This window comes from Coturnix japonica, chromosome Z (genome assembly GCF_001577835.2).
Source record: "Coturnix japonica isolate 7356 chromosome Z, Coturnix japonica 2.1, whole genome shotgun sequence".
Classification (NCBI taxonomy): domain Eukaryota; kingdom Metazoa; phylum Chordata; class Aves; order Galliformes; family Phasianidae; genus Coturnix; species Coturnix japonica.
Window position 1 is genome coordinate 23652481 of NC_029547.1, and position 22980 is coordinate 23675460.

A 22980-nucleotide genomic window follows, 5' to 3' on the forward strand; every position below is an offset into this window, starting at 1 on the left:
CTCAGAAGAGGATATGTGAGCATCTTCCTGCACTCAGCTTGAAGTTCCCACACACAAAAGGACCTAGACCCTTGTTTTTCAGTCTTCTGCTGACATATATCATGTAGCACTTCATATGCCTTTATTTTTACTTAGCCTTACTGACATGCCTATATAAACCAGTGTAACCTGTAAGACTGGCATTGTCAAAGTGATTGTTCAGGAAGCTATTTTCACAGTTTAAGGCCAAGAAGATGCTACCGCTTTTCAAGTGCTACATGGAATTTGTTGCTTGTAAAGGTCAGCTTTCATGGTTCATGCTGTAACACTACCCTAATCCTCATCAGGATCAACAACATGGATGATGACAATGATCCTTTTTCTCCACCAGAGTCCTCTGTTTCACTGGCAAAAATACTGGAGGCAGGAAGAAGGCTGTGGGTTGGATCCTTGGGTACTTTTTCCACTGATGAAATGAAGGCAAGCAAATGACAGATCCAACTGTGCAGCCTTGGGTGTATGAATCAGTATTATCTGCTGGCTGGAGCTCCTGGTAGGTTTTGCACTAAGAAATGGTTTTGGTGTCACATTTGACATGAGAACTCAGAATATCATGGGGTGTTTTGGACTCAATCTTATACACTATCTCAAGCTCTTTGGGAACAAGCAGCCTATTTTTCATTATGCAATATCGTCTTTATTCATCTACATGTTAATTGCTGGTTCTAGCCTTTCTAGATCTGTGACCTAAGAATCACAAAGGTAGCTTTTGAACAAATCCTCAAAACTCTAATACTGTTCTCAGAGTATTGGGCCATTTTCAGCACACATCTGAAGGCCAGAAAAATCAGATCATAACTGAAACAGTCAGAGTGCTAACATCACTATTTTGCACACGGGCACACAGCGCCATTACTAAGGTCTTGGAAAACAGCTGCAGCAAGAACTATCAGAGTCACCAACTCTCATCTAGTGGAAGAAATCAAGAACAAACACAACGTATAGACAGTACTGTTCTCTAGCTTTATGCATACAATTTAGACCAAGCATACAGCCATGCATGCATGCGTGCTCACAGCTTGGATTTGAACTCCTCCTTCACAAAACAGTCAAAAATGCTCAAGGTGTTTTGTATATCCCTGTTTGCCTGTGGACGGGCCCCCTATCCCCCCCCAAAATAAATGGAATAACTGAGGAAACGCCTTGTGCTAAACTTCTTGGCTCATCAAGTACATTGAGTGTAAGAATACTTAATGCTGCTTTCTCCACTGTCATTCAGCAGACTTATTCTTTTTCTCTGCTTGCACAATGTATATTGCCAATTTTAATATATTGTTTATTTTCAATAGAAAGAATGGCAACAGCTGGGAAGAAAGTGGCTAAGTAACTAATTATGAATGTAGAGAGATGCCTTGTCAATGTGGTGCATGTGCAGTAATCCTATGTGGCTCTTTTAATGCGGTGTCTCTCCCGTGGCTAAACTGCTGAATCCTGCTAGCTGCTTTTTGATGTGAGCAAGGAAAGCGCTTTTCTCATCATCTCTGGGATGTCAGCATTTCAAGACTGGTAGGTCTTTTCATACTTACCACATTGATCTCTTTGGGTTATAGTCCACATATAGAATTATTTCAGGTGTACTCTATCTTGAATCACGGCAAAAAACTGAAGTTGTCTAGAAAATGAAGGCAGGGCAAAATACAGCAGTATTTTTATTTTTCAAAGTGATGCAACATTTTGTAAGCTCAAACAAATACCGTGAATTAGTGAAATTAAGGTGTGTCAAGGGTATTTTTCTCTCTGTACCAGGTAGTCCATGCTTATCACCTACCTATGGAGTTGCCCTTTTTGGTGGGCAGGGTATCAGAATTTCTTTTTGTCTTAAAAATATCTTAGCTACACTGTCATTGGTCTTGGTTAATGAAGCCATTGTAGTGGTAGTGTTAGGTTTGGACTTTATTGATGTGATGTTGCCTCAGTTGGCTGAAACTAGCCACAGCTTGCCTGCTTAAATGAGCCTGCCTCTTCTATCTGCTTTCTTCCATAAAATCACAAAGTAGACATGGATGGGGGTGGAAAAGAACTGAAAACAAACAGTCAAGACCGATGTCTAAATTATAACTTCGGTTTTAGAAATGCATATGCCTAAATATAGTTGTATAAATCATTTAGGTACTATTGCTCTCCCAGGGCAGTGGTCTTCTGATGCTAAACAGTAGCTATGGTTTAATATCCATGTTCTGAAAGTCTTCATCCCAGAAGGAGCAAATCCTTGTGTTACACGCAGCATGATGGGAGTACATGAAAAGCAGCAACAAGCTCCAGGTCAAAGCCGAGCAAGGGGGTGTCAAGATTCTAGTGGTCGGAAGGGGGACTGGGAAATTCCCAAACTAGTTTGACTAAAACTAGGGACTAACTAAAAGCTGTCAGGACAGAGAGCTGATTGAGGTGGCCTGGGACCTTATACAAATGATAGCATTTGATGGAATTGAGAGTAATGAAATAAGCTTTGGTGGTAAACTTTTAAAATCACCTTCACGGTCTGAGGATGACCCCTGCTGGGAGACAGGGTGCTGTGAAAAACTGATCACACTTCTTCTTCCAGGTCTCTTTACTGCTGGATCCTCATTCTAAAGGCACAGACCGTTCCCTCTCATCACCCACTTTTGCTATATTATTGCAGCTCTAGGTACGAGAAAGCTTGGTCTCTTTGGCATCCGCCTCTTCTTTGTTGGGAAAGTACAAAATTTTTCTCCCTTGGAGGGCAATTCATGACATTCATTTGTCAGCATTGTCTACTAATTGACAATAAAGCACGTAATATCTAATTTATCTGGTCTTACCTACCCATCGTGGTTTATGTCTGGGAACAATCGAGCAAAAGAAGACCACCATCACAGTGGTCCACTCCTGGCTAGTTGCCTCATTCCATGGTCTTGACAAACAGATTTCTTGGTGTGGATGTTAGGACCCAGTGTTTGGGAGATGGTTCCCTGCAAAGAAGCTGGTTGCTCATCTCCAATATCCAATAATGGTGAGCAATGCAAGTTGGCGTAAGATTGGTTTTCTAAACTTGTAGTCAGTAATTTTTCAGTAGGTCCAACCCAGTTGCCTGTTCTCTGCTCTGGGTCGCGTTTTTGGGGTATGAATAGTGTATGAATCAGTATTATCTGCTGGCTGGAGCTCCTGGTAGGTTTTGCACTAAGAAATGGTTTTGGTGTCACATTTGACATGAGACTCAGACTATCATGGGGTGTTTTGGGCTCATCTTATACACTATCTCAAGCTCTTTGGGAACAAGCAGCCTATTTTTCATTATGCAATATCGTCTTTATTCATCTACATGTTAATTGCTGGTTTCTAGCCTTTCTAGATCTGTGACCTAAGAATCACAAAGTAGCTTTTGAACAAATCCTCAAAACTCTAAATACTGTTCTCAGAGTATTGGGCCATTTTCAGCACACATCTGAAGGCCAGAAAATCAGATCATAACTGAAAACAGTCAGAGTGCTAACATCACTATTTTGCACACGGGCACACAGCCATTACTAATGGTCTTGGAAAACAGCTGCAGCAAGAACTATCAGAGTCACCAACTCCATCTAGTGGGAAGAAATCAGAAACAAACAACAGTATACAGTACTGTTCTCTAGCTTATGCATACAATTTAGACAAGCATAAGCCATGCATGCATGCGTGCTCACAGCTTGGATTTGAACTCCTCCTTCACAAAAAGTCAAAAATGCTCAAGGTGTTTTGTATATCCTGTTTGCCTGTGGAACGGGCCCCTATCCCCACCCCCAAAATAAATGAATACCTGAGGAAGCCTTGTGCTAAACTTTTGGCTCATCAAGTACATTGAGTGTAAGAATACTTAATGCTGCCTTTCTCCACTGTCATTCAGCAGACTTATTCTTTTTCTCTGCTTGCACAATGTATATTGCCAATTTTAATATTATTGTTTATTTTCAATAGAAAGAATGGCAACAGCTGGAAGAAAGTGGGCTAGTAACTAATATGAATGTAGAGATGCCTGTCAATGTGGTGCATGTGAGTAATCTATGTGCTCTTTTAAATGCGGTCCTCTGTGCTCAAAACTGCTGAATCCTGCTAGCTGCTTTTTGATGTGAGCAGGAAAGCCTTTTTCTCAGTCATCTCTGATTCAGACATTTCAAGACTGTCTTTTCATACTTACCAACTTGAACTCTCTTGGTTATAGTCCACATTAGATTATTTCAGTGTACTCTATCTTGAATCACAGCAAAAACTGTAAGTCTGTCTAGAAAATGAAGGCAGGGCAAAATACAGCAGTATTTTTTAATTTTTCAAGTGATGAACATTTTGTACTCAAAACAAAATCCGTGGAATAGTGAAATTAAGGTGTTCCAAGGGTATTTTTCTCTCTGTACCAGGTAGTCCATGCTACACCCTACCTATGGAGTTGCCCTTTTGGTGGGCAGTGTATCTAGAAATATATCTTATTTGTCTTAAAAATATCTTAGCTACACTGTTCATTGGTCTTGGTTAATGAAGCATTGTAGTGGTAGTGTAGGTTTGATTTATTGATGTGATGTTGCCCAGTTGGTGAAAACAGCCACAGTGCCTGCTTAAATGAGCCTGCCTTTCTATCTGCTTTTTCATAAAATCACAAAGTAGACATGGATGGGTGAGTACTGAAAAAAAAACAGTCAAGACCCATGTCTAAATTTAACTTCAGGTTTAGAAATGCATATGCTAATATTAGTTGTATAAATCCATTTTAGGTACTATTGCTCTCAGCAGTGGTCTTCTGATGCTAACAGTGCTTGGGTTTAATATCATGTTGAAAGTCTTCATCCAGAGGAGCAAATCCTTGTGTTACCCAGCATGATGGGATACAATGAAAAGCACAAGCCTAGGCAAAGCCAGCAGGTGTCACAGATTCTAGTGAGTCGGAAGGGGACTGGGAAATTCCCAAACTAGTTTGACTAAACTAGGGACTAACTAAAGCTGTCAGGACAAGAGCTGATTGGAGGTGGCCTGGGCCACCCTTACAAATGATAGCATTTGATGGAATTGAGAGTAAAGAATACAGCTTTGTGGTAAACTTTTAATCACCTCAGGTCTGAGGATGACCCTGCTGGGAGACAGGGTGCTGTGAAAACTGGATCACCACTTCTTCTTCCAGGTCTCTCTTCTGCTGATCCCTCCATTCTAAGAGCACAGACCGTTCCCCTCATCACCACTTTTGCTGATATCTATTGCAGCTCTAGGTACCAGAAAGCTTGGTCTCTTTGGCATCCCTTCTTTTGTTATGGGAAAAGTACAAAATTTTCTCCCCTTGGAGCAATTCATGACATGCATTTGGTCAGATTGTTACTATTGACAATAAAGCACGTATATCTAATTTATCTGGTCTTACCTACCCATGTGGTTTATGTCTGGGACATGAGCAGAAGAAGACACACACAGTGGTCCACTCTGGCCTAGTTGCCTCATTCCATGGTCTTGACAAACAGATTTTTGTGTGGATGTTCAGGACCCCAGTGTTTGGGAGATGGTTTCTGCAAAGAACCTGGTTGCTCATCTCCAATATCCAATAATGGTGAGCAATGCAAGTGGCTGTAGATTGGTTTTCTAACCTTGTAGTCAGTTAATTTTCAGTAGGTCCAACCAGTGCTGTTTCTGCTCTGGTGCGTTTTGAGTATGAATAGGATCTACATTTTACTGAGTGACTCTGTTCTTAATGTTTACCTCATTCTCAGGTCTTTGGCTGACCTGGAGACCCACCAAAGGTGTATTTAATAAAACAGCATCACATTGCTGAGAAGTGAGTTCACCATATAACACTTTTTGCTGGTGTGCAGAAAATGAGGACTAAACCAAGGACAGTAATACCTTGAATATGGCCTCAAGTGGATTTCCTTATGGACTCCACTGCTGAGTGAGGTGGTTTCTGATATTCCCATTAACAATAACATTTTTTGGAACATATCCTCTTTCCCATTCAGTAGTGATATTGCACTAAGATACAATGCAGAAATAACCATAGGTTAGCAAAACTCATTTCATGACATCAGTGTTGGTGAGTTAATATTGTTGCAGGGTTTTTTGTGGAGGAACCTGATGCAGATTGTTTTACCACAAGAAGCTTTTCTTAAAATTTTCATTCATGCTGCATGAAGTACCCATGTTCGTACAAAATAAATCCCCTCAAGTTTAAGTTAAATACTTTCCTTATGAGCGGTATCCTGTTCTTGCTATCTTTCCTGTGCCCTGACTTCTGACTCTGTCACTTCCCTCTAACAGAGATGCTGCATTATAAAGCTCAAAGTACCTTACAAGGATAGTGCTGTGTTTACGACTGAGCAGTTTGCACTGGTAAAAGTCCTGGTTCTTTGCCACAGGCAACTGAAAATAAAACACTGAAAAATGCAATAAACAGATGTTCTGCCTGCCACAGGAGTTCCCAGTTTCTCCAGTATTTATATCCCAGCACTGACCCTTTCTTCCTATGATCAAGGCCTTTTTTATTAGAGATGTGTCAAGCCATAAAGACTGTGTCAGCCCCTTTAGCTGTGTCTGTTACCTTCACATGTGAGAAGCAGGAAATGACTGCAGAGCACAGCATCCTGCAGAGGATTATGATTGGACCTGCCTGCTTGTATTTTGGCATTGCTTAGAAGCTGCTGTCAAGTTTTAGTGTTGCAGTGTACAAAGTTCAATATAAAATGCAAGCTTGTACGCTTGCACTGCTAATGCCATGGAGCTGAAGGATCACTTACCTGTTTGTGCAAAAATGTCTTTGCCTAAGAGCAGGCTGCAAGGAGTCACCATCCTATTCTGATTTTTATCACCCTTGCCTGATTTACTAAGAGGTGATGAAGTGATCTGCAGTGCTGTAGTGCCTTGCCACATGCTGATCTGGCTTCTCTGCAGCAATAACAAATTGGTCCTTCACGCCAGCACATCTAGCTTCTCCTGGGTGAGTTACTCGTGGTGGTTCAAATGCTGGCATGGTAGACCTACTATTGTGACATGTTTATTGTGGGACCTAACATAGCTCTGATATGACCCCTCTCAATGTTGTTGGCTTTTTTAATTATTTGAGATTGTCTCTTAGCTTTGTAATAGTGGAAAGCAGCATTGTGAATGGTAATCTCACCCCCCTTCTGACCCCCCACCCCCCCAAAAAAGAAACCACAAACAAACAAACAAACAAACAAACAAACAAAAACCCACAAAAACAAAACCAAACAAAACCAAAACCAACCAAAAACAAACAACACAGCAGTTCTTAAAGTATTCATTCAGAGGACCATGTGAAATTAATATACTTAAAATATTTTTGCTCCAAGCAAGACATGGAGTTGCCATCTTTGCTTTTCAAGTTAAAATAGAATTTCTTTTTGACTACCAGTACAGTAAGATCTGCACAGTGAGTGGAAATCCATACAGTCTGCCTGGTTCATGTGGCAATGTAGAATGCTCTTGTCTTGGTTGAGACCCAAAATTGAACAAAGAGGAGGCTTTTCTACTGCAGGTACATTAATTACTTCCTCTAAACTGAACTCAGAAGAAGATGGTTGGTTTGTCCATAGTTAAGCTCAATAGGATTATTGTTCATCTAGACATTAATTAATGTCTAGATGACCTACAAATGTCTCTTCCAACTCAAATGATTCTATGATTCTGTAATAATACACACAGGCAAATCCACTTCAGAGATATGCATATTTAATCCAAATGATCTCAGTCAAACTACCCATGTGTAATTCAAAATAAAAATACGACCCATAGAGTACAAATAATTCAATTACAATCAAGAACCAGTTTTGATATTTCTTCACTGATTGTAACCATCTACTTGACTTCATATTTCTGGAATTTGCAATAAATTGGCAATAAATCTACACAGGGTCGACTCAACTCATTGTAATCAAGTCAACTTCTCCTGTGCATGTGCTCAGTTGCACAAATCATTTGTGTTTCTATACACTGTAAGTAATGCCAAAAACTAAACAAGAGGAATATTAGAATTCAGAATAAGGTCCATGGCTCTGCTAATTATTATTTGCTAACAACTGCAACTGGAATGTTGAAGGGTAATTCCATGCATTCATCCAGGATACAGAATCACTGCAGAATATTTGCCAAAATAATCTCTGTGGAATTCTTGCCCACTACTGAAGATGACCACAGCAAGAAACTGATTTGATGGAAAGTGATGTTGGCATCTGTTGTTGCATTATTTATGTGGTCATGTTTGTGGATTTCTGTGATGGGATTTTTGAGGGTAATACTGGGAAGACAAACATTACCCTGTCAGGGTAGGTTGGAGATGAAAAAGATTGAGTTGGGATCCACGGATGTGTGCAATAAAGACAGCCATTCCTGAAGTCATTTGTTTGCTGTGTGATTAGAGGAAAAATGCACTAAAACAACAACAACAACCAAAACAAAACAGCAATAGAGCTGCTCCTGCTACTGGAGGAGCCATTTTTGAAGCTGAGATGAGTGCCTTTCTCCCACAGTGCTGAAGGACAAGAAAGCAGTAGTAATTTCTGTGGTGTGGGACATCTTAGGGGGCAGAACTGGAGTTTTGGAGTTAATGAATCAAGGTGCTCTCTCTAGATGTGGAAAAGGTGTACTCAGCCTCTCTCACTGCTGTTTCTCCTCATTTCTTTTAGAAGGGTCTTCTAGAAGCTTGTCCCATTTCTGATTTGCATCTCTGGACTGCAGAGAGGAATATCTCTGCTGGCTGCTATGGTGGAGCAGAGAGGGGCACAGGGCTGGGGTAGCAAACAGCCTGACTAGTTCTCTGCTTTTCCCTTGTGAGGACTTTTATCCACCTCCTCTACCAAAAGGCCCTGCTGCCCAGCCTGCTGCTTCTGTAGCTCTCCTCTCCAGAGGGTGTTGGATGGTGCTTTGATGTGGGACACCCAGTGTGACCCCAGCTGCAGTGTGGAATGGGGGGCTCTGGGCAGGGTCTGCCTGCCACTCCTATCAGGAATGAATTAGAAAGTTTCATTCTTGTAAGTGATACTTTTTTGAGTAAACATCCATGGGTTCCTGTGATGTGTAACTAATGGAGTGCTAAACTCTCAGGGCTGGTTTAAGACTCAGAAAGTACACGTGTTGCCAATCCATCATGTTCCTAATACTAATTAACATAGCAGGGACACAATAAAGCCCCAGAACCTGCACACATTACTCAGCTCACATTACCACTCTATAACAGTCTCTCTATTGACCCAACAAAAGCACACAGTGGAAAAATGAGACACGGTCTCTTCTGACTCAGTGAGACATATTCAGCCAAAGAAGAGAGCCAAGGACTCCCGTTTATTATTGTCCATTATTACTCTGGTATATCATGGAGGGGAATTATCAGTTCATGCAGGATGACATTTCTACATTGCCAGCACCTGTGTGCGTTCCAGGCTGTGGGGCAGGAAGCCCCCACGCAGGCAGCAGTGGTCATTGGCTCATGGGGAGATGGAACTGCACTGCAGGGGCTGTTCTGCTCCAGCAGAAGTAAAAGGAAGATCTAATTTGTCAGTTTACATTACTGCTATTTGCTGTTCTGATGCAATCAGATCTTACTCTTACACTCTTACAGCAGTCCCTGTATAGACATTGAAAATGTAACTATCATAATGATTAAATTAAATTCCATCCCTGGCAAGGTGAACATTTATTTTTAGCTCTCAGAAAAGCCCTCCTGTTATTGAGACATTTAGATAACCCTGTGATACTCTCCTATCAATCTACGGTGGTTCCACTAACATTGAGGAAGACACATAATGTAGATCTGGAGATAACTGGAAGGAATTTGGACAAAAAAAGATTAGCACGTCCTTGTTGCAGTGATCCCTAGTGAGACACGTTGCAGCTCTGTGAAAGCTGGGGGCAAGATGACATTTACTTTCTGCATTTTCATGGCTAGGATTTTATGGTGCCTCTGTCTGAAATCAGTAGATCTCACTCACCAGCTCTTGAGGCTGGGGTCTGTCATCCTTCAGTGGGCTGATTATGGAAAGCATGAGTCTAATCATTACAGCATGAATTTCTCCTAAGTTGTTGAACTTACCATAGGTTTTCTAAGCTCCTGAGTGCTACAAATAAGCTGGGTCCTTGGGCACATTCTCACATTTCCTTTCTTTTTGGTCAAAACCTTGAATGATTTTTCCTGAACCAGCTATTAGGGTATGTTCTGCTCTCATCAATATATTTGGAAGGATTCTTACTGTTCAGGAAAGGGTACTTGTCATTTATATTTACATATCCCACAAACACCTGTCAGCCAGGTTTCTAGTAGTATATTGTTATAACAGATGTAGTATCAACTTTTTGGACATTCTGATGTTTCTATGTTGGAAATCAGTACTGGACAGAAAATATTGCCTATAAACAGGGAAGGTGAGGCCTAAAGAAAAGTTCCTCCATGTGCAAGTCACAGAGAAGATCTGTATCTGGAGTGCCTGGGCAGAAAGCACTGCCCCAGCCCTGTGGTACAGCAGCTCTGTTTGACTCCTCTCCACTTTAAATAGAGGAAGAATAACTGACAGTTAACACTCTGAGCCAGCAAACTGGCCAGGTAGGGCAGGCAGGATCTTTGAGAAACGTGTTGTCTTCTCTTTTAAGTCAACAGAAGTTAAATATAAGCCTCATCCTATTCCTTCTATAGTCAACATGGAAGGTTTTCTGTTGACTTCAGCAGTACTGGTTACAACCCTTTACTCCCAAAATCAGTTAATTTTATGCACTGAGTGGTTTGACACTTTGTATAGCTGATATCGCGCTGGATGGCCAAAGACCACGAATTATCCAAGTGTCACAGATCCTAAATCACAAAGTAGATGACAGTGTGCTTGCTATGTCATATGATCTTAGCACAGTTTGTGGAATAGTCTTTATTATTATTGCAAGTAATCATAAGTGCTGAAAAAAATACCGTAAGTAAAATAGCATTTTCTGAGTACAATGTGTCCAATGTTCTTAATGTATATACACATCTGCAATATGTTAAGCTCAGACTTACGCCCATTTAATCTGAAGGATTTCAATGGAGTGTCTGTATGGAATGAGGGATAGAGCTTGATCCCAGAATGCTAAAAGACTGAAACTTCCAGAAAGGGTTTTTCTTAAATCTTCATCAAAATTCCGGCTTATAGTAATTAACACTGCATTGACTGACTATGCATTTATAACATATTACATGGTCTTAGTGGTTTATATAATATAGGATTATTTTCAGATATTGTTTGCCTTTTCTGCAGTGATTTCACAAAAAAGCACTACCAGGAAAATCTGACGTGTGGCCATGAGCAGAGACACAGTTCTGAATGCTTTTCAGGATAGACTCTGCTGACAGAGATGACCAGGGTACTTAATTCAGTAGAAAATCCAAGGCAGTCAATGAACAGGTGCATGTCTGAGAGAAAAAGATTTGGAAACATGCTTTGCAAGTATGTTCCCCTTCAGGGCTGTCAGAATAGCTATGCTCTGCCAAGGGACAGAGTCACAAACAGGCACAGGGCAAGAGAAGCACCCAACAAGGGTGCTCCTAAATGTCCAGCCAGGTAGTGTATTCTCAGCTGTGCAGGCAATGTCACTGCTTCACAAGGTGTCACCCCTCCATTTATGCTGAATTACACTTCCAAAGTTCTAATGTTGCCTGCTGCCACCTCTGTGCTCCAAGTAGTTTTTGATTCTCCCAGTAACATTTCTGGCAGAGCCAAACTTCAGAAAAAGCAAAACAGAAGACACACAGCAGTACTAGCTGTGAATGAGAAAACATGTAAAAGTAGGCTCCGATTTTGTTTATATAAATGTAGAAACCTTTGTCACTTCAAGCACCACCTAACATCTTGTGGAAGAGGGCTAGTGTGTGTAAATTCTTCCATTTAAACACAGGAGGAGTTTGAGATAGTGAAAGAAAATGAAATAGAGAAGGGTCTGAAGCACAAGTCTTATGAGGAGCCACTGAGGGAACTGGGATTATTCAGTACAGAGAAGAGGAGGCTCAGGAAAGACATTCCTGTTCTTTACAACTGCCTGAAAAGAGGTTTTGGTGAGGTGGGGGCTGAACTCTTCTCCTGAGTAACAGTGATAGGATGAAAGGTAGTGGCCTAAGGGTTTCACCAAGGGAGGTTCTGTCTGGATATTAGGAAACATTTCTTCTCAGAAAAAGAGGTGAGGCATTGGAATGGATTGCCCTGGGAAGTGGTGGAGTCACCATCCCTGCAGGTATTCAAGAAATGTGGAAATGTAGCACTGAGGGACATGGTTTAGTGGGCATGGTGGTGATGGGCTGACAGTTGGACTAAATGATCTTAGTGGTCTTTTCCAGCCTTAGTGAATCTATGATTCTACACCTGCTGTGTTGGTAGTTCACCCCTTGCTTTCCCATTTGCTCCGGTTTCCTGGTGCAGAAAGAACCATGTGAGTGCCAGTTTGCAGTAACTGCACAAGTCCATGTATACAGATCTCCTGCTCCTTGGTGATAGAGGAAGGGCTCATCTGGCTTTCAGGGTAAGTTTTCAGAAGGGTAGATGGCCAAGTCCTACATAAAGCTTCAGTGGAAAGGTCACAGAAGTGGATGCACAAAAGTGGATGCACTACAGAATGTCTTCTGCACAGTCTTCTGAGAGCCAAACCACCTCTTTGACATCCCTTCCATGTCTGGTGCCTCTTTGTGGCAGACCCGTGGTGAGCAAAAACCTGGGACTTGTATCTGTACAGAACTCTGCAAATGGTTCTGTGAACCTTTCTGCTAGGCGGTACAGCTAGTGGCATGGCCTAGGTCCTTGCATATAGAAATACAGCCAGACTCTGTCTGGATTATTTTAAGTGATATATTGCCAAATTCTGATGCTCTTTTTCAAGCTGACTAATACCTCAGGTTGTCCCATTAATTTCAGTATGGCTACCCAGACAGTGCAATGATACCTAGGTAATAAGAATGCAATCCAGACGGTTATGGTTATGTGGCCGAGTTTTTACTTCTAAGCACCATGTGCCCTACACAACTTATTTGATTTAGCAGGTGCCTTACTGGCATTTAAAATATTTTGCATATGATTATAATGCATCCTGAGGGGAAAAAAAGCCAACCTTAACATTTTATTAGTGAGACTTCTTGCTGTTCCCCTAAAATAAGGCAATCAAAGAGACAATTTATATTGCAGAGCCTTGACCTTTACTTTCCAGGACTGTAAAACAAAACCCCAGACCCTGCACTTTCTGCATCTGGTTGACATTTGAATAAAACTGCCAGAGTGCAAACAAGTTCTGAGACAACATCTCCAGCAAGCTCTGCAGTGAGCCTAAAAATATTCTTGGCTAACTTACTTTTTAAGGCCATATGTTGAAAAAAAAACCCACAAAAACAACAACCCAAAACTTCAGTAGAATTTATTGCAATAAGAGATTTGCCAAACTACTTAAGACATTTGGGAAGATTACAGTGAAGTACATTAGTTGCTGACTTGACAATTTGCTATGCTCACTGCTTGTATATTGGATTCTTGATATTCACGCTGAGAGTTGATCCGACTTTCTAGTACATTTTAGCAAGAAACATGCCAAGTGTCTACTGGCTTATTAAATGCTGGGAAACCAAAGGTCAGCCGTGTTTATAAGCCACAGCAAAGCCACTGTGGATGGTACACAAGATTTTCTCATGGCATTTTGCTTGTTCAGACTTTCAGAGGAGGACTGGATGAGGGCTGGTTTCACTGGTTTTGCCTCAGAGTCCCTCCTGGTTTGCCCCAAAGTCCCCTGGCCACATGCTTGGAAGCTGCAGAGAAGTGGTCCTTTTTCCACTGAGCTATCTATTTCCTACTTTGCTGTAATAATAATTACTGTGCCCGTGCATCTCCTTCATAGAACCACATCCAGAGCGTGCTCCTGGTACAACCCTGATGCAACAGGGCCCACCATGGAGGGCAAACCTGCCCTGCCTTCATGGCCCATCCCTGGGAGCTGGTTTATCCAAGGCTGCTTCAGTGTGAAAGGAGCTGCTGTTGGGAAGGTGCTGTACTCTGTGCCTGACCCAAAACTGGCTATGCCTGGGGGAGACCTCCTGCCTACCCCTCCAAACTTCTGATCAGTGTTCTCTCACTTACCTGTTGTGGCAATTTTGTTTTGCAAGTACTCCAGTCACCTTTACTGCTTCTGATTTGAATCCGGTTTTACACGGCTGGAGATTGTCCTAGTGTGATGCACAAGTTTCCCCATAAAGGCTAACCCTTGCCCTCCTTGCCAAAGCAAACATTCCTACAAAGGCAATGGAATCACTCTCACAGTCAATAAAGTTTTCTTCCATATCATGCTATTCAGAACACATTGCTGTAGACATTTCTTACATCTTTATTATATGGTTTTATTACATTTACTTGACTGACATGCAAGGGTAACAGAAAATTCCTCCTCTGTCTGTAAAGGTGCTTACAAATACATAAAATAGAGATGTGCTTTTTTAAAAAAAGAAAAAAAAAAAAAAAAAAAAAAAAAAAGCTTATTTAAAACACAAGAGGACCAAAAGTTGAAACTTGCTCATTTAAATCATTTTAACATAGAAACCATTTTGAAGGATCTGTGCTGCAGGCAACAATCTCACAGCAGACTTATGGAGAGTGGCCTGAAAAACAAACCCACGTTTTTATGGAAGATAGCTGCAAAAGAAATTACGCTTTTGGTTGGATAGAACTGGGGGGGAAGAAAATGTGATCTCCTTGTTTTTATTGTTAACTTTTATTGTTAATTTGTACTTTCTCCACGCAGTTGCCACCACCCGGGAAATCTGTACGCAGCGGTCAGGGAAGACCAGCCACAACCGCGCACTGCGGGCCCCCGGGGCTGCAGCAATTTGTTTCAGATTAACGGGTAACATCTCTGACCAAACATGCGGCGGGCGCTCCCGCGTTTGGCGATGTAATCCGCTCCCGACGGCGCGAAGCGGGGGCACGATCAAAGCATTCTTCCGGGGAATTCGCACCCGGGGCTGCCGTTTGGTTAGCCGGCCCGAACCCTGCTAATAAATCCCCTGGGAAGAGGGGCGGGATAGGAGGACAGGGAAGGGGCCGCGGCACCTGCACCTGCACGTCCGCCATCCCGAACCCCCGCCACTCGGAGAGCGACGTGGAGCCGGACCAGCGGCACCTTCCGAGGGGGAGAGAGGCTCTGACAGTCTCGCAAATTGCCCTGAGCTGTTCTTCCTCTGCCGACGCGGAGCTGAGCCACAGCCGCTGCCGCGCCCTCGGCCCGCTGCCCGCCCCGCACCGGCACAACGCCGTGCTCCCGTGCAGCCTGGCGGTGGAGGGCAGGTATCGGGGCGGGGAAACGCTTCCTCGAGGAAACTCCAGAAAGTTGCTGCGTAGCTCCCCGGGTGGTGATGAGGGTGAAGGGGGAGCACAGGTTTGAGGAGCGAGCCCATCACAGCGGGCAGAGGGATGCGCGGACACTGCGCTGCGTGTTTCCCAGCGTGGAAATCAGTGCCCGCTCCACACTGTCCCGTCCCTTCCCTTCCCGTCCTGTTCCATCGCAGCTCGCAGACGCCGCAGTTGGCACCGCGGGCCGAATGGATGCGGGAGACAATGTGGGGCCACAGCCGAAGTCCCCGCGGCCCTCCCGTCCCCGGGCGAAGGGGAAGCGGTACGCCCCGGAGAACAGAGTGCAAACAGTAGGAGAAGGAGAATGTTACATAAACATGCTTTAAAATCATGGCTGGATTTCACAGTTCCCTGTGGATAAAGTAAACAGGAGGCGAACTGTTTTGTAATTTACGCCAGCGGCCCGCAGAACAGTACTTTGTAATTTGGTGTCGGTTTACAAGCAAAGGGGACTTCTGTTTCCTAACCTCTCAGGTTCTTTGTCATGCCCGCGACTTTTCAGAAAGACCTCAAGGGGGAAAGTGGAATTCCTTGTGTATTTGCCTTTTCGTCATGCCTGTAAGCAGCAGCGAGCGACTCTTTGGGGATGAATGCTACCTGCCGTCAAGGACGCGATTCACTTGAGCGAGTGCGGCGAGATGCATCCTGAGAAGCCGAACGCTGCAGCGGGACGCGCGGTGCCCGCTCACCTCAACCGAGCAGCGGCGAGGGCCCAACCTGGGGGCTGCGCCCGGCCCGCCCGCCGCAGGTGCGGCGCCCGCCCGACGGGGAAGGGCTGAGGGCGGTGTCACGGCGTGCTCCTGACCGTGCTGAGCCACGAGCGTGGGTTGTCTGGGGTTGTGTGCGCGTGTGGTATTCGCCTCTCAAGGAAAGATGTTTGCTCTTACAGGAGAATGGTTTCGGTGCATGCTCGACATATCGTTGGTTTTCGATCTGCACACCGATGCTCTCTAAGACACACTTCTCTTCCTTCCTTCCCTTCCTCCCTTCCCTCCTTCCTTCCCCTGCTTACTCTCTCTGACTCTCCTCTGCTCGGTGCATAGCGGGTCCAAGCTGAGTGTCGTCCCCTCTCACCCCCTCCCGTTCCCGTTTGCGGCCGCACTCCGCAGCCTCGACTTCACGCAGCTGGTTCCCTCGGCTCTGGAGGAGCGGCGGCTGTCGGAGAACGGGAGGAGAGAAAGAGCTCTTCCGCGGTTCACTGGAAGTGTCACGGTGCGAACGTTATGGAGTTAACGAATACTTTGCCCCTCGGTGTTACAAGGAGTGCGGGAAAACCACAGAGATACCGCTGAGTTTCCAGACTCGAAATAAAGTCATTTCCACGCATTTCTCTCCCCGCAGCGGGAGAAAGAACGACGGCAAACGAAAAGCGCCCTGAGCGTCCCACCTTTCCCCACCACGCTCCCCCCTCCGCACTCCCTGTGGGCTGGCGTGCGTCTGTCACCCCCCACGCGCGTCACTCTTCTCTCTCCTCCTCTCCTCCTCCCGTTCGCCCCATGCTCACGACCCGCACCCGCCACTGCCGCCGTCCTGCTCCCCTCCGCGCCACCCCCACGCGCGTCCCCGCGCCCCCCCACGCCCGTCGCACCCACGCGCGGTGGCTGGCAGGCGAGCGGCGGGGCGGGGCGGGGCGGCGGCGGCGGCTCGGGCCAATGAGGGCGGCGGCGGCCGCGCTGAGCGGGCTCGATGGGCGGTGCGGTGCGCTGCGGACGGCGCTGATAACGCGGCGGGGCCGCAGCGGCGCGGCGAAGCGGTTGCGGTCCCGGTGCCATTGGAGGCGGCAGCGCCCACTTTGCCCTCACCCTCCAGAACCCACTGGTGTCACCGGACGGCGTGGCGACCCGCGGGAGCCCGGCGCTTGGCCTGCCGACCTGGGGCATCGAACTTGGGTAAGAGCCTTGGCTGCGGTCAGGATGGGAGTTCGGAGACATCGCTTTCCCGGTGCCATTATGCGGGCGCAGAGCCCGCGGCCGCTGGGGCAGTGGAGCTCCAGAACCCCGCGTCCGTCCGCCTTGCAGGAGCCCGCAGGGGCTGCCATCCCGCGGCCGCTCCGGGGCTGTTCCTCCCTCTCTCTCCCCGACCTTCTCACCGCGGAAGATGCGCTCAGGGTGGTACACGGTTCTCGGGGCAGCGGCCGTCGAGGAAGCTCAGGGTAGCCCCGCGGTTTCCGGGGCACGGGGCAAAGAGGGGAAGCACCTGGCAAAGAGGGGAAGCACCGGGTCGCGCCGTGCCTGTCCGATCGTGGGCGGGCAGCCTATCCCTTCTCTTGCAGCTGCGGCGCGGAACAGCCATGGCAGAAGGACGCGCCGCGGGCGAGTGGGAAATCGACGTGGAGAGCCTGGAGGGGGAGGCTGCCGAGGGCCCCGGCGCACCGAGAGAGGAGGAAGAGGAGGAAGGCGAGGAGGCGGCAGCGGTGCCAAGGCGGAGCGGCGGCGGGGAGCCGCGGAAGCTGAGCCGCACGCCTAAGTGCGCCCGGTGCCGCAACCACGGCGTGGTGTCGTGCCTGAAGGGCCACAAGCGGTTCTGCCGCTGGCGCGACTGCCAGTGCGCAAACTGCCTGCTGGTGGTGGAACGGCAGCGGGTGATGGCCGCGCAGGTGGCACTGCGCCGGCAGCAGGCAACCGAGGTGAGGAGGGGCGGTCGTGTCGGGCAGACGGGACGAGGCGGTCGGGACGGGACGGGATCGGGCGGGCAGCCCCGGCTGACGGCGCCGCCCGCACGCTCTTCTAGGACAAGAAGGGTCTGGCCGGGAAGCAAGCGAGCCTGGAGCGCAAAGCAGTGTACCAGAGGCACGTCCGGACGCCCAGCCTGCTGGCCAAGAGCATCTTGGAAGGTAGGTCCGGCGACACCGAGCCGCGAGCGCGGCTGAAGTTGGCGGGGCTGTCTCTCCCGAAGTATCGCAGCGCGGCCCCTGTGCTGCCCCGGCACGGTGCCGTCGGACTCCTCGGCGGCTCCCGCGCTACGTGGGTGGAATCGGCGCGGCAGAACCTCAGTTCTCCCCTCCAAATAATGCCTGAAATGTTAGCGGCGGTAATCTGAAATTTGAGAGTTAGTGTTACAAGCCGACATTCTTTTTACATGAGTACCCAACAGTGTTCCGCGGTGCCGGGCAACTCATTTGCGGCATTGGATCCATTTGATGAATACATCAGCAAATGAGTAAATCAAACAGCTTTCTTTCTGAAGGGAAAGCTCAATGCAGCAGCTCTGTTTACTGCGTTACCGATAGTGAGATAGGCACGGCAGGCTGCTCAGATTTTTTTTCCTGCTGAAAATGTCAGCCGCAGAAACAAGATGTTGTAATGAGTGTATATATATTTTGTCCTCTCTGTCACTTCGGGTCAAGCCACAGTTTATTTCTGTGGCTTCTTTAATTATTTTCCAAATTGTAGCCTTGTAGCCTTGTGATCATTACAGTTCTTTTTATTTTATTCGTAATTTTTTCAGAATAGAAAGCTCTTTTTTTTGTGCAAGTGTGGTTGCAGTTCTGTCCTGTTAAACCTCTCTCTAATGTTCTCCTACAATTCATTCTTTTAAAAAAATAAATCTATCTTTTCCTGTATTTATCTTAACTTTCTTTTTCTTTTCTCCTAGTTCTCCTTGGAATTTTCTACCATCTGTAACAGTATGATCATAGTGATTCATCTTTAGAGAATAGGAATGGCAGCAGCCATAGGTATAGATACATCTTCCTTGGCAATGGGGAAATGTGTGAGAGGAGTGGGACTGAATACAGGCAAAAAGTCCTCTCCTTACTCTTGTAATCAGTTTCATAATTCAATAGGGTTAACCTTGCTGTGTAGAGTGAACAGGATTGGACCGTGTCAGTTATGTTAAATTAATCGAGTTAGCTGAATGTACTGGATATTTGTTTTATTAATGAACTACTTCAGTTCTGAATAGGTGGGATATTTGAGTACTTCCCATGTTTATTAAAAATACTGCATTATTAAGCTGCGTGGTTCAGTACTGATCATAATGCATGGCAGAGTATTGCCTTTTTTCAGCCTGCTGCTTTCGATGGCCACTGTAAATGTCTGCTCAGCTAGCTCTGGGGGAGAAGATGTGGGGTAGAGCAGCAGGGCTGGCTTCTCTGCATGCAGGGAGTGGGGAAGGGACTTGCCTGAGGGTGCAGGGAGCACAGCCGAGGTGGCACGATGATGAGGGTAGGAGCTGCACAGGGTCTGCAGAATGTGCTCTGTGCCTGGCGGGCAGACTCTGAAGGGAGCCTGTGTGCAAACACAGCTGTCATATTTCTCCTGCATGGTTCCTTTCCTAATGCTGGTTTGTTGTTTTAGGTTACCGTCCTATTCCAGCAGACGCTTACCTGGGAGGAAATTCACCTTTGCCACCCCCTGTAAGTGACAGGATGAGAAAGAGACGGGCTTTTGCTGATAAAGAGTTGGAGAACATTATGCTAGAAAGAGAGTACAAAGAAAGAGAGATGATGGAAGCTACACAAGCAGCTGCCCTCTTCCTCCCGAACCGCATGGTGCACGGAGCAGAATACAGTGCGTACAAAACTGCCTTCAGCCCTGCTCAGGTTGATGCTCCCAGCAAGGAGTTCTGCAATTTCTTACCAACATGCCTTGATCTAACTATGCAGTACTCGGGATCTGGCAACATGGAACTTATTTCTTCCAATGTCAGCGTAGCTACTACCTACAGGCAGTATCCCCTGCCTTCCAGGTTCTTAGTGTGGCCGAAGTGTGGCCCCATTAGCGATGCTCTCCTCTACCAGCAGTGCCTGCTGAATGCTACCACTGTCCAAGCTCTCAAACCAGGGGCAGGCTGGGACGCCAAGGTGGCACAAAGCACAGAGTGTCCAAACACTGAGCAGGACATCATGTCTCCGAAACTGGAGAATCCACTCCTCCTGACCCACACACCTGACATCCAGCAGGCATGCAGCGAGATGCCGTGCCTTCCCCAGGAGGCTCGTGAAAGGTCAGCTTTCTCTCCTCCAAAAAGGACTTTCTCTCAGATCTCCGATAAGGATTCTCTTGCTCCTCAAGAGCAGGCATTGAGCAAAGTCAGCAAAGACACAGCCAAGCCCGCTCCACCTATCAAATATAATCCATTTCAGTCTCTGTTCCCACAGACATTTCCAGACAAATCGGGAGCAGAGCTGAGAGCATCGTTTATGAAAGAGACTTTTGAAGAAGCATCTAAGAAATACAGGGAGTTAAGCATTAAGGAGAACCAGAAGTACAAGTTTACTATAGATAAATGTGCAAAAGACTTCTTTGGACCCAAACAGGCCACAACAAAACTTTCAGCAGCTGAGCCACTGTCATTTTCAGTTGAATCCATCCTTAAATGACCTTGTGCAGAGGCTGATGTCTCCCAGTGAATTAACTGCAACATCAGTGTAGAGAGCTTGTATGCTTTGCCTTCTGCAGAATTACTACTGCCCACCTTTTCTCTTAAAAGATTTTTAAAGAGGAGTTTCTGCTGTAAATGGTAATTCTTTCTTTTTGTTTTCCCTCAAAATGTCGTACATAAATATGCATGTTTCCAGAAGAAAAGTGAATTTATTTTTTTGTTAAAATTTGAAACGGCACATACAGACTGTAGTGTTCTTTTAAGCAGAACTTCAGACCACTCAATAAAATGAGTTTACCTGCAAAAACATATTTTCTTTCCTCTGCCAATAATATCCCCTGATCTTAGTTGTGTCTCTAGTCTCTTGCAGGCAAGTGTGCTCTGCTGTCAGAATGCACCTATGCCTTTGTGGGCTGGTACCGATGTACTGAGTTATTTTGTTGGGGTATGTGGTCACCCAGCTTTCACCTTCCAGTACTTAACGGTATATGTAAGCTAGTATGAATTGGAAGACTTTTGTTATTAAGTGAAATTTGCATCAGTTTTTGAATGCTGTTCTCGATCTGAAGGTGAAGTGCTCACTAGTGTACAGTCTGACTTAGTCCATACCTCTCTACAAAATCTTCTGTTTGTAAAGCAAAGACTTACTGGGTAGACTGTGTTTGGGGATAATGAGCTTTTGGGGTTTTTTGAGTCTTTTGGGGATAATGAGTTTTTTTGGGCGAGTTTTTGAATAAAAAGTCTGCTTTTTTAAATTCAATTTTTTTGAATAAATGTCTTTATTTTGAATAGATGTTTTTGGCTGACTTTTCCTCTGGGTTTCCACTCCTCAGAATATTTGCATTCTAAAAACATTCACCTCTGACCTGCCGTAGTTGGAGAGTCTCAAGCTGTGATAATTGGAATGACTGTTAAAATGGTGCACAGAATCCTTATTGCTAGTGAGAAGTCAAGTCACAATCTCTCAGTTTAGCAATTCTAGGCCCTTTTGCAGGGGGAATAGAAAGAAAGCAGTAGAGTTTACCCAGGAAACCAAGGTGCCCTTGGTGCTATGTTACAGCTCTCACTGTGACTGAACTCAATGCAAACATTCTGAACTTGTGGTATTTTGAGTTTTTTCCCTGTATTTCACTGTTGGCATTTCCACGTACTGCTGGTGCCTCGGTTACCCCCCTTAACTCTTTAGCCCAGCAGATGCTGCTCAGTCAGCTGAAGGGAGCTGTGGTTGTTCTAGATTTTTGCTATTTTCTAAGGACAAATTCTAATTGAGGTTTCTGAGCAGAATATCTAGACTCGTAGAATGATTTGGGTTGGAGGGGACCTTTAAGATCATCTAGTTCCAGCCCCTCTGCTATAGGCAGGAATGCCTCCCTCTAGACTGTGTTGCTCACAGCCTCATCCAGACTGGCCTTGAGCACCTCCAGGGAGGGGCACACTATTATTTTCTGGTCTCACAACACTCACCATACAGCTTGAATGATTATTTCGCTGTAAATAAATCTGTACGTGAGCATTGCTCACTCTGTATCTCTGACCATGTTTGGTGTCGGTGCTGAGTGGTGCTGTGGGGGGACAAACTGCTGTTTGTGTGTGGGGTGAGTTGTTCACCAGGGTGCTTTTCTGAGCCCCATGCATGCCCTGATGTTTTTGCCAATCATCTCGTTCAAGCAATGAGCTCTACATTTTGCTTGGAGAAAAAGCATTTTAATGATTTTACAGAATGTGTAAATTTTGTCTTACTTATCTTTTAAAACACACAGAAAAATGTTATTTCAGGCAGTAATAATAAACAATAACACGAACTACTTCGTTGTAACTTAAGTGGGTTTTGACACCAGCCAGAGTTTTACTTTACAGAAGCATTCATGCCGACCAGACTTTGCCTGCTTGGAAACAGATCTTCAATGCAGTGAAATGGTTTTTCACGTGCTCAGATTCTGTCTTTTGCTAAGCTGCCATTAGAGGGAGTTGTATCTTGCTTGGGAGCCAGGACTTCTCATCAGTCAGTTCAGCAGCCCCATCAAGCTGAGCAGCTTTTACATGGAGCAAAATTCGTCACACTTAATATTAATTTGCTTTCACCAGAGCTTTCCATCTTTGGCTTAACTGGACATCATAACATACTAACAAGAGCTTTTAATTTAGTCAGGGTTTCTTTGTTGTTAGAGATATGAATTGTTTTGTTCAAGCTGCTGGCATAAAGTAGAATGGCAGATGAAAGACAGTTCAGGAACACGTAGTAAAGCAGTAATGGATACTGGAATTAGTCCTCCATAAACACATTTTACTTTTTGCCTGACAT

General features: G+C 45.4%; 1 protein-coding gene across 1 annotated transcript; it reads left to right on the forward strand.

The window, feature by feature from the left end:
• Positions 1-17092: 17092 nt before the first annotated feature.
• On the forward strand, positions 17093-21467 carry DMRT2 (doublesex and mab-3 related transcription factor 2). Its single transcript, XM_015848924.2, has 4 exons — positions 17093-17242; positions 17626-17979; positions 18084-18186; positions 19652-21467. Exons 2-4 carry the CDS (start codon positions 17644-17646, stop codon positions 20674-20676), a joined length of 1464 nt encoding a protein of 487 aa, XP_015704410.1. The 5' UTR covers positions 17093-17242; positions 17626-17643; the 3' UTR covers positions 20677-21467.
• Positions 21468-22980: the final 1513 nt, after the last annotated feature.